The sequence below is a fragment of the Apaloderma vittatum genome, unplaced genomic scaffold (assembly GCF_000703405.1).
Source record: "Apaloderma vittatum isolate BGI_N311 unplaced genomic scaffold, ASM70340v1 scaffold1719, whole genome shotgun sequence".
Taxonomy (NCBI): domain Eukaryota; kingdom Metazoa; phylum Chordata; class Aves; order Trogoniformes; family Trogonidae; genus Apaloderma; species Apaloderma vittatum.
In genome coordinates, this window is record NW_009735703.1 from 145955 (window position 1) to 159249 (window position 13295).

The 13295-nt window shown below is 39.7% G+C and overlaps 1 protein-coding gene across 1 annotated transcript in view; it reads left to right on the top strand.

Annotated features, from left to right (window-relative positions):
* Positions 1-13295, top strand: part of TRHDE (thyrotropin-releasing hormone degrading enzyme) — a gene marked incomplete at its 5' end in the record, with an annotated part of 177635 nt that overhangs the window by 138256 nt on the left and 26084 nt on the right. Inside the window, one exon of the mRNA XM_009876674.1 lies at positions 12723-12870. Within this exon, the coding sequence (XP_009874976.1) occupies positions 12723-12870 (148 nt within the window). The remainder of the gene's footprint in view (positions 1-12722; positions 12871-13295) is intronic.

Here is a 13295-nt window from a genome sequence, read left to right on the forward strand (position 1 = left end):
CATGGTGGGGGTTTAAACGTCCCCCCTGGGCCAGAGGACCCCACGCCGGGTGGGTGGATGCCTGAAGGGGCCTGTAGCCTGTGAGAAGCCCGCATTGGAGCAGGTCACTGCCGGAACCTGTGGCATGTGGAAGAGTGAATGCCCACGCTGGAGCACGTTGGCTGGTGGGACTTTTGTGACGCTGCAGGGGACTCACGCTGGAGCAGTTTCCCCTGAAGGACTGCACCTCAGATTCACAAGGGGTAGGTTGCCCCTCGTGAGGTATCTCATGTTGGGCAGTTTGTGATGAATTGCCCTTCGTGGGACAACTCACGCCTGAGAAGAGAGTGTGAAGTTTGTCTCTCATGAGAGGGACCCCACAATGACCCTGGGGAAGAGTGAAGAGTCCTCCTCTGGAGTGAAGAAGTGGTGGAACCAACGTCAGACAAACTGACTGTAACCCCCATTCCCTGTCCCCCTGCGTCGCTCGGAGGGAGGAGGTGGAGAAATCGGGATTGATGTTAAGCCCGGGAAGAAGGCAGGGATGGAGGGAAGGTGTCTTGCTTTTAAGATCTGTTTGCCTTTCTTATTTCTCACAACTCTTCTCTGATATGTTCATTTAATAAACCCATCTAATTTCCCCAAAATCAAGTCTGTTTTGCCTGGGACAGTAAATGAGAGTGATCTCCCTATCCTTATCTCAAACCTTGAGCCCTTTGATTTATTTTCTCCCCCTGTCAAGCAGAGAAGGGGGAGTGAGTGAGTGGTTGTGTGGGCACCTGGCTGCTGGCCAGGGTTAACCCACGACAGCTCCAAGGAATATTTTAAACTCTATAACTTTAATTTCATAAAGTTTTGCCCATTTTGTATGGAAATATATTCCTTCTTCTTCCTTCTTCGTGTATTTTTGTTCCATAAAATTAATCAAGCAGAGTTCAACTGGATAACAACAATAAAAGAAAGCTGCAGCTTGCCCACTGTATTTGAATTCTCGCAAGATTGTTTGTTTTTCAGATTTTTAAGTTTAATTCTGTTCTCAGCTGTAGTACATGCACACACCCTGAGGATCTGGAGAGCTGTAGCTTTGGCAGTAACTTGGAAATGCATGCCTATGGAAATATATGCTTATGGAAATACATGCTCTAAATTCTTGAGCAAGAATGGCATCTTGGCACTCTCTCTTCTCTTCTTCTTGAAGATCCTTTATCTTCGAGGAATGTTTTCTATGAAATTTCAGTGCAATTTGAAAATATGTTGGTTTTAGTAAACGGGATAAGTTGACTGAGAAAGTCAAGAGAAGACAAATAGAACTGTGGTTCTCTTCAAAGCTTAACATGAGCAGAAGGCAATTCCAAACACTGCAGTAAGTCATATCACAAGAAATAAAAGACCTGCTGTTTCTTGAGAGTGTGAGTAATGTTGTCAGCTTCTCCTGTCTTTCTTTTTCTTTAGGATGAAGGGTCAGTTAGTGAGCATGTGAGGTGGGATGTCTCCCACTTTACCTTAGTGAGCTATAGTCTCTTCAGATGAAGGTTTTCTTAGGCCAGAAAAGCCTGCCCCTGTAGACTTTGCAGATAGAGGGGGCTCTCTCAGAAATGAGTAATGACAAAAAAAATATACCTTCAAAATTATCTGTGAACTAGACGACTTCTCTGCTGCAGATGACCTTCATGAGAGTTCCTCTCTCTCTCAGAATTTCGTTCACCACGCCAAAACCAGGACCCCGCTACAGGTATATGATGACTTACAAGGATTGTTTTCCTGCCGTTAATCGGTTCTTCTTGACTTGCTTCTTTCCAAGCTGTGAGTTCTGCTGACTCTAGAAAACTAAAGTTTAAGGGTAAGGGAAAGGCAGTGCCAACCTACCTTCTGATATATAAATCCAGTTTCTGTCCCTTAACACAAATTTGTCATTAACAGCTGGTACGTTTGACTCCAAGGTCAGAAGTGAAATAGAGAAGTAAGCTAGTGCTCACTCCAGATCACCTTCTCACCAACTTGAAAAGAGAAATTAATTTTAAAAGTAGGTCTCAGTAAACCAAGTATAGCCTTTGGGATCTGTAAAATCATGTCTTTAGGCTCCCTTGTTTTATTTTTTTTTTTATTAAAAAAAAGCGCTTCTCCTTATTCCTTAAGTTAATTCCCTTATGTGGAGTATTGCTGCTCAGGCAAAAACATCTTATCTATTCAGCTGCCCGAGGCAGCACGACTCCCCGTAATGAGTAGCTGATCTTATTTCTGGAAATTGAGAGTTATCTTCTAACTAAGCTTCTAGTTTATACACTTCCACATAAAATCCAGAATTATTACTGCTAAATTGGGTGAACGTTCTTGAAGTTTCTGATGGAAATAGGTGCATAGCAAAACCATGGACTTGAAGTGATCTTTACTGTTGTTTTCATTCTCCAAAGATTAGGATTTAATTTATTGTAGCATTTGAAGTCTTCCAGCATATCTGGGCTAATTGGTTCCATGTTACACCTGTTTGTGTTACTTAAAGTCCTGTTCACTGTAATGTCAGGAAAAGTCAGGGCATTTGAGGGCCCATTTAAAATTTTGGGGCTGCATAGTAAGTAGGAGACAAAGAGAGAAGTTCTCATCTCTCCCAATTAATGTACTTCAAAATGTTTCAAAATTTCAGCAGCCACATCCAGGGTTATTGACCTTGTTTTGCTTGAGTATTCATAAAGAGTCATATCGGTCCATTTAAGTGAAAAAACCTGCGGTTTAACTCTAGCCTTCATTATTAGTCCTGATCACATTTGCTGATAGATCAACATAGAGGCAAACAACAGATATGTTAAGCAGCTCCCTTAATTAGTGCCTCTGAGTACCAGCTAAGGGAGTGAGTATTAGATCGATAGTTTGTATCATGCTTTATTAATAGAGGTATAGATTTACTATTTTAATGAATGAGGCCTCATCTAAATTATTTCAGCAGATGCTATCGGAATTCTCTTTTACTGTCAGGCAAATTTTGGTGATAGTTCACCAGCAACTGATTTACATATGGCTTCCTACACAAGTTGTTGGATTTCCTTTGACATAAATACTCTCTCAATGGGCCAGAGCAGCTGTGCCTTGTTTAAAGAAAATGTGACGCTACAAATATTTTAAGGTAGCCATCATACATTCCATATGCTGTGTGTCAAGCCATATGTTCTGTGACATATCACAGCCTCGATAGCGGCTTTGCATGGAGGTACACATTGCAGCTAATGTTTGCATATGTTCGTACAAGAAGAATCAAAGTGATTCTTGAGAATAAGCACATTAAAAGTCAGTTCTGCTTTTGTAGTATGTATCATATGTGCATCTGATCCTCTTGTGTAGCTAAGAGCAGCAATGCAAATTGTACAGTACATTCAAGGGAAGTGCCAGTGCTGTGAGAGCATTCTGGAGAATAGAAAACCTGCAAAGAGCCAGGGAAGAAGTTGCAGAAGTCTCTTTCAAAAGAAAAACTGTAGGTCTGAGTCCTCTGCAGAGTGTTTAGTGCTTGCAATGGGTCTTGGTCTACTATACATCTACCCTGGAGAAGCGGGTGATGTTGTTAATCCACATCCCCACAAAATTTACCTGTGCTTCAGTTATTTCTGGTACTTCTGGGTTACTGTAGCAGTAATTGTTTTATCCTGTAAATTTCATTGACTAACATTTGATCACAGACTGTTGGAATCACAGAATGTTAGAGATTGGAAGGCACCTCGAAAGATCATCTAGTCCAGTCCCAAAAAGGGAGTTAAAAGTTTTTTCCAACCTGAATGACTCTATGATTCTATGGTTCTTTTCTTAGCCAAACACAGAATAAACTGGCAGGAAAACACAACTCTGGTTTCAAAGGAGTGAGAGAATTATTTTTAGCTAATGTTTGTAGCCCATTGTCTTTTCACCCCATGGTCTATGTCTGTTACAGTTCAAGCTGGTCTCTGAAGTCACCTTGGTACGGGTGTACCCGTGTTGCAGTGCAGATGGCAGGGACTGCTGTATAATGACAGGACAGAGGAACAGTCTTTGGAATTTGTTTTCATAGAATCATGGAATGGCCTGAGTTGGAAGAAACCCTAAAGATCATCTAGTTCCACGCCCCCTGCCATGGGCAGGGACACCTCGCACCTCGCCCCATCCAGCCTGGCCTTGAACACTTCCAGGGATGAGACACCCATAACTTCCCTGGGCAACCTGTTTCAGTGTCTCACCACCTTCATATAAAACAACTTCTTCCTAATGTCTAATCTAAATCTAACCTGCTCTAGTTTAAAACCATCATCCCTTATCCTATCACCACATGCCCTTAAAAAAAGTCCCTCTCCAGCTTTCCTGTAGGCCTCTTCAGGTGCTAGAAGGCAGCTGTAAGATCTCCCTAGAGCCTTCTCCAGGCTGAACAGACACAGCTCCCTCAGCCTGTCCTTGTAGGCGAGGTGCTCCAGACATCTGATCATCTTCATGGCCCTTCTCTGGACCCTTTCCAACAGATCCATTTGGGGAACATTAATTAAACTAGGTCTGAATTACACTTCAAAAGAAGTCTGAACTTAGAGTTTGAGGTTAAACAAAAGGAGAGTGGTATGAGTGGAGCTTACTGAATATTTCTTAGCAATTTGGAGTGTTAGAAAGGGAGCTGAGAGATGTGAATATGGCTTCAGGAATCTGTGTGTTGATGTGTCAGGGGGAAGTCTTCATCCAACCTATGCCATTCTGTGGGGGGGCCTATCCTCTCCTACCTAGCATGTACCTGTTCCCTTTGCCTTCCTCTCATATACAGACCCCTTTTTCTTCCCTGCAGATGCCTGATCAGCCTTTTTCCCTACCTCTGTCTCTTATCCTCTCACATGAAGCAACTCTATTTCCTCCTTACCCTTATCCTAGAACCCTATTACTTTTCTTCCTGAGAGTCTGGCAGGACTAGTATACAGAGCAAAAGACCCTGCTGGTGAAAGTAGCAGCAAGAAACCACCCTCTCCTAACATCAACAATGGATATATGAATAAAAGGCAAGAACCAACTTTTCCAACTAGAAAGTACAACACCAGTACCTCATCAGCATAAACAAAATAATTTGCCACCTTAGGCTACTGACTGATTTGCCTGCTGTTTTGACCTGACTGCACCATTGCTTCTCAGAAATGGTCCAGTTTTATGGACTCATCTGATTGTTGTTGGCCAGGATTGTTGTCTAGAAGAAGTCCAGTCTTTGTCAATCTGTGCTCTATTCGCTCGTCAGAACATTCTGACAGGGTGAATGTCTGAATTCAAAGTGCAGATTAGACTTTCAAGTGGTTTTGGCCTTCATTTGGTGATTTTATAAAGCAGTTTTTTAAACTGTAGTCTAAGGTCTCTTCGCTTGATAAAGTTTAAGAGAAGTCTTGGGAATCAATGTTGTCTTAGTTTATCCCCTTTCTATTTGGCTAGAAGTGTGTTTTCCTCTACCCAAAAATCAAGCAATGAAGGACGGAAGGGACGATGTTATGGCTAAGGCACTGCACAGCCACTAGAGAAACCTGGAATGCTGTTTCTGCTATAGGCTTCCTAGGTGATCTTAGTAAAATCACTTAAACTGTTTGTGTCTGTTTTCTCTCTGTGAAATGGAGATAAGAGAGTAGGTAAGGCTTTATGAGAATTTCAGAGAGTCTTTTATTATAAATATGTTTATAGGAAATTACTTTTTCAGAAATAATATCATCTTCTGTGTTCTGGAAAACAAAATTCAGATTATATGTGTATTTTCAAGATCAGACTTCTGTGCTTTCCATATGAAATTTCCAGCTTTTCAACACGTATTTAACTTGGCTGACTGATATGCAAATTATAAACATTAGAACAAGAAAGAAGAGAGAGGTGAAAAAGTATTGTGTGTAATAGTAAACAAACTCAGTTTTGAATTTGCTTAAACATGCTCTCATAGATACCGTTGCTCATTGACAACTTAAGGAATAGAAAGGCTCTTTCATTCTACTCTTCCCAACAAAATCACCAAGAAAGAAAACAAATAGCACTTTTAACACTTGAGTTGTCTGCCATTGACATCTACTACCTGCCAAAATACATTCAAATTTCTTTGGTTAATTTAAGTTTGTGAATGACATACTTCTCAAAAATCAGGGTTTCATGATGATGAAAAACATGATGTACCTAATTTACTGTGTAGTCTAAATTTTCAGCAGTAAGAGTATTAACTTTCATCTTGCACTACTCTTTTTTAATTATTTCTTTTCTCATATGGGGAAGAAAAGAAAGGAGAGATACTGAACTCCAGTTTAAAGGAATTTTTGTTGCATTTTTACAGACACAGGGGCTCTTAAGTTTGGAGTATTTTCCTATTTCCAGAAAAATTATTAATTCAAATTAATACTAGCCTTTGCTTATGTGACAAATCTAAAATTGTACAAGATAGTTGAAGCCACGTGATACTCTGATAATTACATTGAATTTGAACTATTCTTTGTAGGATGCTTCAGATGCTCTTGTGTGGAGTTGAATGTCACTTGAAGAGTCCTCAAATATTTTGCATGTTAGAAAACATAACAAGCAGGCTTCACTTAAACTTATGCTCTCTGAATCCCTTGGTAGTGGAGAAGTTGAATGCTGATGAAGTTTAGTATTTAAAATAACCTTGTAAGCTAAATGTTGCTGTTGTATTTATAAAAGAGCAGATGCATATTCTTGTCCTGTTTACATGGAAGTCTGTAGCTGGTACAAATCATAATGCCTCCATTAAGTCATTTTGGATGTCTTAGAAAAGCAGAGTCCTCATCTGGTCCTAAGTCAGTCCTGCCCTGGGTTTGGAAGATGTGATAGATCATTCTTTCCTACTGGAGATCACAGGGCGTTTTCTACAGATTTCCCATTAGTTTTTTGTAAGAAAACATTCTATTTCCAGCTTCCCCTCCCTTGTTGAACATGGGTGACAGTCACTGTAAATTTTTAATCTTTGACTTCCCAAGGTGAAATCTGTGACGAGAAGAGTTGGTTTCCCTCTTGCATGGGTTGCGTTGCTCAGGTTTTTTTACATGTCAAGGTTCAACATGCCTGTTTTTACTCAGCTGCTGGAGAACTGCTGTTAAAGCACTATGGGAAAGAATATCCTGAATACATCAGTACGAGCACCAGTCCTTGGTAGGTCCAGAAGAAATGAATAGGGCTAGGAAGCCAAATACAATAAAATGTTAATGTTCATTGACACCAAGTTTCTTTGTGAATTATTCTAATCCACACACGTGACTTTTAAGGTAAAAGAACGAATCAATTGATTAGAATCCTAATTTATTTTAAACTGACCCTTTATGGTTTAATGAGTATAGTCTAATTATTCATATATTGCACATGCACAGAAACAGAACTGAAGTTACTCTGAGTTGTGCATCTATGTTCTGATGAGCTCCGTTTCCCCTCTTACCCAGACAAAAAGCTAGACAAGTTTTGCATATTTCATAAGAAACAGACGATGCAGGGTGAGTTTTAAACCAGCAGCAAGTAAATCACCTCATTTCCATTGTTTCAACAATGCAGACCAGTTTGCTGCCAGCTTGGATTTTCTAATTTTGATTTAAACACATGACTTATAATGCCTTTGTTGGGTGGTGGGACTAAGGGATTTATGGTGCACTGGTATGTGGGACTCAGATCACCGTACGGCAACCCTGTCGTTTTTGTGACAGAGTCTGTTTGACTGGTGCTGGATTTATGATAGAAATAATTCAGAACAGAGTAATAATTTTCCCTTGGCAATTACACTACCATTTGGTACTTTGTCCCTAAGGGGAAAATGAATGTGCTGGGATCTGTCCATAAGTTCAGCGGCTCAGTGTAAAGAACAAATCAAGGTCAGAATGCAGCTGAATGCACAGAGATGTTTCATAATATAGTCTAGATCTCTTGCTTTTGTCTGACTCATTAAAAACTTATGTAATTTAAAGATTATTTTTATTTGCTGTAAGATTTTTAGTGGGAATTCTTTGTAAAGGATATTTCATCACCATCTTCAGTACTTTATGTTCATTGCTTATTTCCTCTGTGGCAATGGCCACTGTAGCAATTGCTTTAGTGTAAGGAGGATGATAACTTGCTAAGGTTTGGTACTTATGGTGTTATCTAATGCTGTAAGCCACACATATATATAACTTTTGAAAGGTCTTTTTCCACCTATGCCCTTGTAAAAATGGAATATCACCTTTTCACCATGGTTCTTCAGCAGCCACTTTCAGCATGAAAAACCTGCTGGACCAAGATGTTTGTCTAAAAGTAATTAGTCTAATAATCAAACTGGATCTCTCTCGTGGAATCACAGAATTATTTAGGCTGGAGAAGACCTCTGAGATCAAGTCCAGACTATGACCCAACACCATCACATCGGCCAGACCATGGCACTAAGTGCCACATCCAGCCTCTCCTTAAACACCTCCAGGGACGGTGACTCCACCACTTCCCTGGGCAGTGCATTCCGATGTGTGTGTTCATGTTCTGTTCTGCACTTTGGTTCTGCAGGCAGCTGTGAAATTAGGAACACAGATGATAACACAGACCTCATGTGTTGCTGTGTTTCTAACACACGCTAAAGTTCTTGCATGTGACAATGGCTATAGGATGATTGACACACTGAGAAACTTAAGGGTAGGGACGAGTATATAAAAAGTGATAAAACAATGGAGTGTCTCAAATGCAATCTTTCTGGTTTAACTTTGCTTTTGTAGTCATGTTTTTTAAATGACTAAATATGGAGAATGCTGGCTCAAAGGTAGTTTGTGGAGGCTCTTGTTAAAGTCTGAGCTCCCTTGTACATGACCAGGAATGTCAGTAAAACCTGTCTAAACTAGACTACAATAAAGAGGGATCCCTGCTTTTTGTAGTTTGTACTGAAGCTACATAAACAGCAGTTCATTTTAGGACATGAAATGGATCTGTTGGTACTTTTCTGTGAATATTTGCAGGGCAAAAGACCAGAGTTATAATATTCTTATTATCTTGCCTCTGAGGAGCACTGAAATTCTCGTGCTTCTAGGGTGACCATCCCTAGAGACCTGTATAAAAAAAACTAGACAAATTTCTGTCAAGAATGGCATTGATATGAATCTACTTTGAATAGGGGAGAGACTAGATGAATTCTTAAGGTGACCTCCAGCCTTTTTACTCTGGATGCTATAGTTTTTAAACTTTTTAACCTGCACTTGAGAAATGCCTACCTTTAACATCACTATGCTTTCAGCTACTGTTTATGAATCAACACTGTTTGATTTGACTATTTTATCTGTTAAGATACTTGCTATGAGTAACCCAGATTCCTCTGCAGAATATTTTTGATTGTAAATATATGCTTGCTAAGATTCTTAGGTGGCTGCTGGAGACATACCTGGAGAAACAGTGTGACTGTTGCAGACCAGGCGTAACATAGGACATCACAGTATTTCTGCAGTGATTCTGTTTCCTACCTGGTTTTAGTGTAGCCCATAATCAGTTATTCACCAAGTGACAGACAATATTTCAATTTTCCTGTGAGATGGCTAAGCTGGAAAGGAACCTTGTGTTTTAGCTCTGTCTTTCATACATTTGGACTTTGGCAGGCAATATCAGATAGTAATTTTGCTGGACTTTAAGGATAGCAGTATGATTGATGGCTAAAGAGACACAAGAAAAATAAGGATTTCTGTCATTGACCTTCCAGTGACATTGTTGGAAGAAAGTGATAAATCAAGCTGCATGTGTAGAGTATGTATTTAACTTACGTATACTCTGTACTGCCTTTGAGAAAATATTTCCACACAATTGTATGACAGGGAAATGATTTTACATTTTTTTCCTTTGATGGGAAGGTCACTACTGTTACTTTTCTTATTACTGTAATGATGATTGCTAAATGTTTCTGTTTAACATTTCTGCGAGTCTGTGTTTTTCCATTAGAGTTCACAGAGATACTCAGAACAGACTCATTCTGTGCTCTGCCTTCTTTCCTCATCTTGGCTATTATCCTGCTCCCTAAATGACACAGGTGATTTCCATTAGCAGTTTTCAGACAGCTGGTGGTATATATCTGTCACAAGTCCCGTGACACGTGTGAGTCTTTCACCATTCCTTCCGACTTTGCTGGACGCAAACATTTAGCTTTTGCTGGTCAGATCCTGTGTAACTATCTTTGAACATAGTTCTTCAAGGCTGATGAAGGAAATCCTAGAAGCTTGCCAGCACCCCTTGGCTGGAGAGTGAGCTTGCTGCTGTGTGTGTGAGCCAGTGTATCCTGCTGGATGCAGTAGCCCCTGGGAGAGAGGAGTCTTGAAATCACTCTTAGCACATGGAAGCTTCAGGTGCTGAATTATTCTGTTTGTGTGGAGCTTTGATACTGATGATACTATGTTTAAGCTCTTCAGATGTCATACCCAGAAAGAGAAGGGATTGCAGGAAAAACTTGGACTTTGCCACAATCTGTTTTGATAAGAAGGAATATACCCTTAGGGAAACAGTAGGAAAAGTAGGGGACAGGGGAAGAGACTGGCAGAATTGAATGGGCTGATAGATTTGGAAGTTAGAAGCAGTAAGGGATGAGATTAACAGTTTCTGTTGTGAACAGGGTGAGTATCATCAGCTAAGAAACATGATTTTGAAACTTATTAGGAAGGCCAAGAGCTCAGGAATAAGAGATAGATCTAAATTCACTCGTGTGTTTTTATGGAGAAGTTAAGCTTAAAAAGAAATAATCTGTTTGTTTAGCAGTAATGATTTTGCTTTTGCACTTAGCATAGAGAGATTTAATTTCAGAAGCATAATACTAAATGTCCATTAGTGAGGCTATAATAAACATTCATCTGTTTATTCCTTAAGCAGCATGTTTCCTAGAGCTATTTATTCCCCTTGTTCCTTACTCCACACTTTCTCATGTCAATCAAATTATCAGTTACAATAATCACAAATCCCATTAGGAACTAATTACATATATGCAACTTCAAGTTAGTTTACCTCTTTGCCAATGTTATCCACAGGATTTTTAAGTGCAGTCAGTGCAGCTTGCTTCTCGCCCCATTAATTATGGTTACACGTGCTTATGAAGTATTAAGATCTAGAACTACTCTGAACAATATTCTGTTTCTTCAGAAATAAGACCTATAAAATGGAGTAACTTTCTTTGGGCTCAGATGCATTGAACTCTGCCTGCCATCCACTCTTAGGAGCTCCACCATTCTGTTTCATATCTGTACGGTTCCTGAGGGACACGGTGAGGTCCCCAGTTGATCTTTCTTTTCTTGCTTGAATATGTGCTGTAACTGGAGTTGAGAACGGAGCCTTGCTGACAAAATGTGAACAAAGATGACATGAAGCAGGCTGGAGGGGGGGTCACCATAAGGACATGGGTATAGATACTTTTGAAAGCTGTTAAATGAACTCGCTTCTTTCATGAGAACATGAAGGGAACAAGGTGTTATTTTTCCAGTAGAGAATGTGAAAAACAGTGGCTTGTATGAATGTGGTATACCTGTCAAGGAACTTGGTTTTGGACCATACCAGAAAGAATCTATTTCAAATATTTCAGCAAAGTAGTCTTTATATGCTGTTACAACTGAGATAAAAAATTATGTCTACATGTATATATTGGTTCATTTCCATAATAATCTGTGTAATTTTCTTTGTTTTCTATACACATGCATCTCTTCCCCTGACAGTGATGGAAATTAAAGGGAACATTTGCAGCCAACAAGGAAAAAAAATAGTCTGTGAAGATACGTAATACTGTAGCCTGTGTTAAATTGAAGCTTGTGGAACTTGCTGACTTTAAGTGTTTAATGAAAACAGAATCATTATCTCCTCTCTAGGCAGGTAGAGACCTCCTCTGGGATTTAAACACATGCATCAGGAGAAGAATAGACCTGTGTGTTTCTGGAAAGTTCACACCCACAGGGTTATACTTTGTTTCTGCAGTCTGGATAGTTAAGAAAAAATGCTATTCTGAAAAAGAAAGTCAGAGCAAATCCTAAAGCTCGATATTTCCTGTACTCAGTTTTAAAAAGCAGCTTTCAAATGCTTGTGTTTGTATCACACTTTACTTATAAAGCTATTAATTTTAAAAGCCTTCCTGAACCCTCCCCCCAAACTCCCTTGCAGAGAGAGGTCTTTTGGACTGTAAAAGAATGGGAGAAAAAATTAGATGATTGATTTATAAACACCTGAAAAAACATAGTCTATGTGGAAAGTGCTGGAACAACCTTAACCAAAGTAATGTCACTGGATGCCAGTTTAGTAAAATAAGTCATTCTAAAGGGGCTTGAGGTGATTTGAGGACAAGGCAGTTCAAAAGGAGAGAGAAAAGAGTGGGGAGGATAACTGTGAAACTGAAGATGCTTCTTCCCCACTAGTTCTTCTCAGTTGCCCATGGCCAGTAGAAGTATTCTCTGAAGCAAAATACCATGGGTGGTTGATTTTATGCGATCAGCAAAGCAACACTTTCCTTTTTTGTTTTCTTAAAGTCAGTTACTTCATTGTTCATGTCTTTTATAGCCATAGGACTCCATCTAAAGTAGGGGTAGCCTGTCTAGTTTTCTTTCATTTGTGTTCATGCCTTCCTTCATCCAGTAAGTGTGGTTGCACATGGGTTGGGAGGGGCTGAATTGCTGCTTTTTATAAGGTTGACTTTTATGTCATTATACTGTGATGAGTTCATCGTGTTTTCTGCCTTTTAATTTCTTCTGAAAAAAGAAAAAGTAATTTTTGCCTCATCGTGTATCTTTTGCCAAACCAATTTAATACCAACTTCTTTTATTGTGCAGAGCTGGTTATTTGCCTCAGAATATTCCTCTGGAGATTATCGGATACCTTTCAGAGGAGAAGGATTTTCTGCCTTGGCACGCTGCCAGCAGAGCTCTTTATCCTCTGGATAAATTGCTGGACCGTACAGAACACTACAACATCTTCAATGTAAGCGATACAGTCCTCTCTTCCTCTCTTCCTCTTCCCCTCCACTCCTCCTTTCCGCCCTCCCTTCCGCCCTCCCTCCCTCTCTCCTTTCATTGCCAAGAGTTGAACTATTCCCCAGTCAGATACTGTAAATGACCTAGGGATATTAGCTTTATTCCTAATTATTCTTTATTTAAGCATAGCAATTGTCAAGCTTTGGTTCATTTGCATTTGAGCTGTGATAACTGTTGTTTGAGGCACATATGATTAGTAGAAGGAAAGCTAATTATCCATCCTGTAACGTATTATGATAAATCAAGTATTTCACTTAAAAGAGCCAAAGTAATCTATTTCCAGATTTTTTCTTTTGAGGAGCCCTATGGCAATATTTAGATTGATGCCTAAGCTCTACAAGGACACCAAATGCAGGCACAACTGAGCAGGAC